This window comes from Malurus melanocephalus, unplaced genomic scaffold (genome assembly GCF_030028575.1).
Source record: "Malurus melanocephalus ecotype Western Australia unplaced genomic scaffold, MMel_1.1 scaffold_995, whole genome shotgun sequence".
NCBI lineage: Eukaryota > Metazoa > Chordata > Aves > Passeriformes > Maluridae > Malurus > Malurus melanocephalus.
This window is the reverse complement of record NW_026624227.1, coordinates 85,865-88,201: the sequence shown is the minus strand read 5'-3', so window position 1 is coordinate 88,201 and position 2,337 is coordinate 85,865. Positions and strand designations below refer to the sequence as shown.

General features: G+C 46.3%; 1 protein-coding gene across 1 annotated transcript in view; it reads left to right on the top strand.

Moving 5' to 3' along the window:
* The window catches only part of LOC130585891 (synapsin-3-like), a 29,328-nt gene that overhangs the window by 20,928 nt on the left and 6,063 nt on the right, over positions 1-2,337 (top strand). The window contains exon 4 of the mRNA XM_057386559.1: positions 2,149-2,305. Within this exon, the coding sequence (XP_057242542.1) occupies positions 2,149-2,305 (157 nt within the window). The remainder of the gene's footprint in view (positions 1-2,148; positions 2,306-2,337) is intronic.

The following is a 2,337-nucleotide window of genomic DNA, read 5'->3' as shown; positions in this document are numbered from 1 at the left end:
GGTGCATCCCCACCTCACTGCAAGATGCTCTAGAGCTGAAACTTTCCAGAATTTGTATTCAGTGGGTGTTTGTGAGCAGTGCCTCATCCCACTGCCAGCAGGGAGCTCCAGAAATATCTGCACAGGGTTAACACTGCCTTCATGGTGCTCATTGTGCTGCTGGAGGAAAGCACCACCTTTGGTGCCAAGAACATGCCCAGGCTTAAAAAAAAACCCCATGGGAGGGAATCACARCATTCCCAAAGCCTGGCCTTTGCATCACAAAAACTGAGCGTGCTCCTCACTGTGCTGGTGAGAACAAAAGTCCAACAAACAAAATGAACAGCTTCAAAAAACAACAAAGCCGTGCTGAGGTTTGTGCAGAGTGTTTGCTGCCACAATCTGGCCCAGAGTCACCATCTCATATTTCCCTGCCAGAACGATGGAAATATAAATAGGGGCTCTAAACCCAAAGTATTTCCAGCTCATCCATCCAAAGGATGGAAATTACAGTCTCTTAGCAAGGAAAATGTTGGAGGGTAGTGAGGTAATGGGAGCTGGTTACAGAGCTCATTTCTCTGAAAATCTGTAACACAGCGTGGAAATTGTCCTTGGTGCAACCTCTGCTAAAGTACCTCCCTGTTGCAGTGGAAAAGCCCTTTCCTTCCAGAATGAACTGCTCAGCTCCATTTTGGGAGCAGTTTCTTTCCAGCTGCTGTTTCCAGATATTTCTGAATGAAGACAGAGCGTGACAAGAAGTGAAATGTGGCTGTTGGAAAGAAAATCCCTTTGGCTCAGCTGGAAGGGCCTCCCTTGGGTGCACRGGGGCTGAGAGCTGCATTCCTGCTCAATAATACCCTGGAAATGCATGTTGTGGGTCACAGCAGTGCACCAGGGGCTCTGATTGTTTATTAATTACTTTACCACCTCTGCTGCCCTTTTCTTGTTGACTCACAGCCATGAGAGCAGGGATGTGCTGGGTGTGTGGAGTGTGATTAAAGGGGGATGTGCTGGGTGTGTGGAGTGTGATTGAAGGGTGTCAGCGAAGGGAAGACTCAAATCACTCAATATGAGTTATAAGCAAACTTCAATTTATTGTAAACAATGTCTAAGTTTTATAACTTACATAATTAGCTCATGCATATTCTGTAATACATGTATTTCATAGGTCCACATCCTATAGGTCAACTCCACCTTTAATGATTCCTTTGCCAAATTTCCCTTATCTACTTCTACTTTTTCCCAGGGCTAACTAACACAAATACCTTGTAGGAAGTTTCCAGCAGCTTAAAAACATGATGTCCTTGCACTGCCTTCCCATCGCCTGAGAAGGATGGTTCACACAATTTCAGCAATTATTCTATCTGAATACAGAATAATTAACAAGAATATAAAAATATTAAATAATATTAAGAATTTAAAAACATTCTACCTGCATTCCTTCGTCTCACCAAGCTGTAAAATGTCTACGTGACCCTTCCCATCTTAGCCAGCCTTCCACAAAAGGGGGATGTATTTCAGTGTGTGGATGTGTTTTGGTGTGTTTTGGTGTGTGGATGTGTTTTGGTGTGTGGATGTGTGTGAAAGTGTTTTGGTGTGTGGATGTGTTTTGGTGTGTGGATATGTATGGATGTATTTCAGTGTGTGGATGTGTGTGGATGTATTTCAGTGTGTGGATGTGTTTTGGTGTGTTTTGGTGTGTTGTGTGGATGTTTATGAGATTTTTCTGAGGTCCCTCATGATCCCCCACCCACTGGGCATTGTTTCAGAGTGGAGTCCCATCCTCAGGAGAAATCTCTCTGCCCCATGTGCTGCACATTGCCATGAGCTCACCAAGGGTGTTCAGGCTTTTGGAGAGAACAGAGAATCCCCATCCATCCCCCCAGTGAATTTATGACCCTTGGCTCTGCTCGTGCCTTGTTCCTGTACATGCCTGAGTGACATGGAAACTGCAGAAAGTCTGTTTGGCCATTTCTGTGCTCCCACACTCACAGCTTTTTCCAAATTCTCCTTTTTTTAACAACCGGGGGGGTCTGTTGTGTTTGCTGCCTTATAACGCAAGCAGCACATGTGCCAGTGAAAACAAAGGGGGAGGATGGAAACAAACGGGTGTTCAGAAGGTTTCTGGAGGAGTTTGAAAGTGAACCAGCCTGTGTTGGTGCCCTGCAGGTCGTTCAAGCCYGATTTGGTGTTGGTCCGGCAGCACGCCTACAGCATGGCGCTGGGGGAGGATTTCCGCAGCCTCATCATCGGCCTCCAGTACGGCAGAGTGCCCGGAGTCAACTCCCTCTGCTCCATCTACAACTTCTGCAGCAAGCCCTGGGTGGTGAGTGATGGCAGATCCCAGATCCCAGTGCT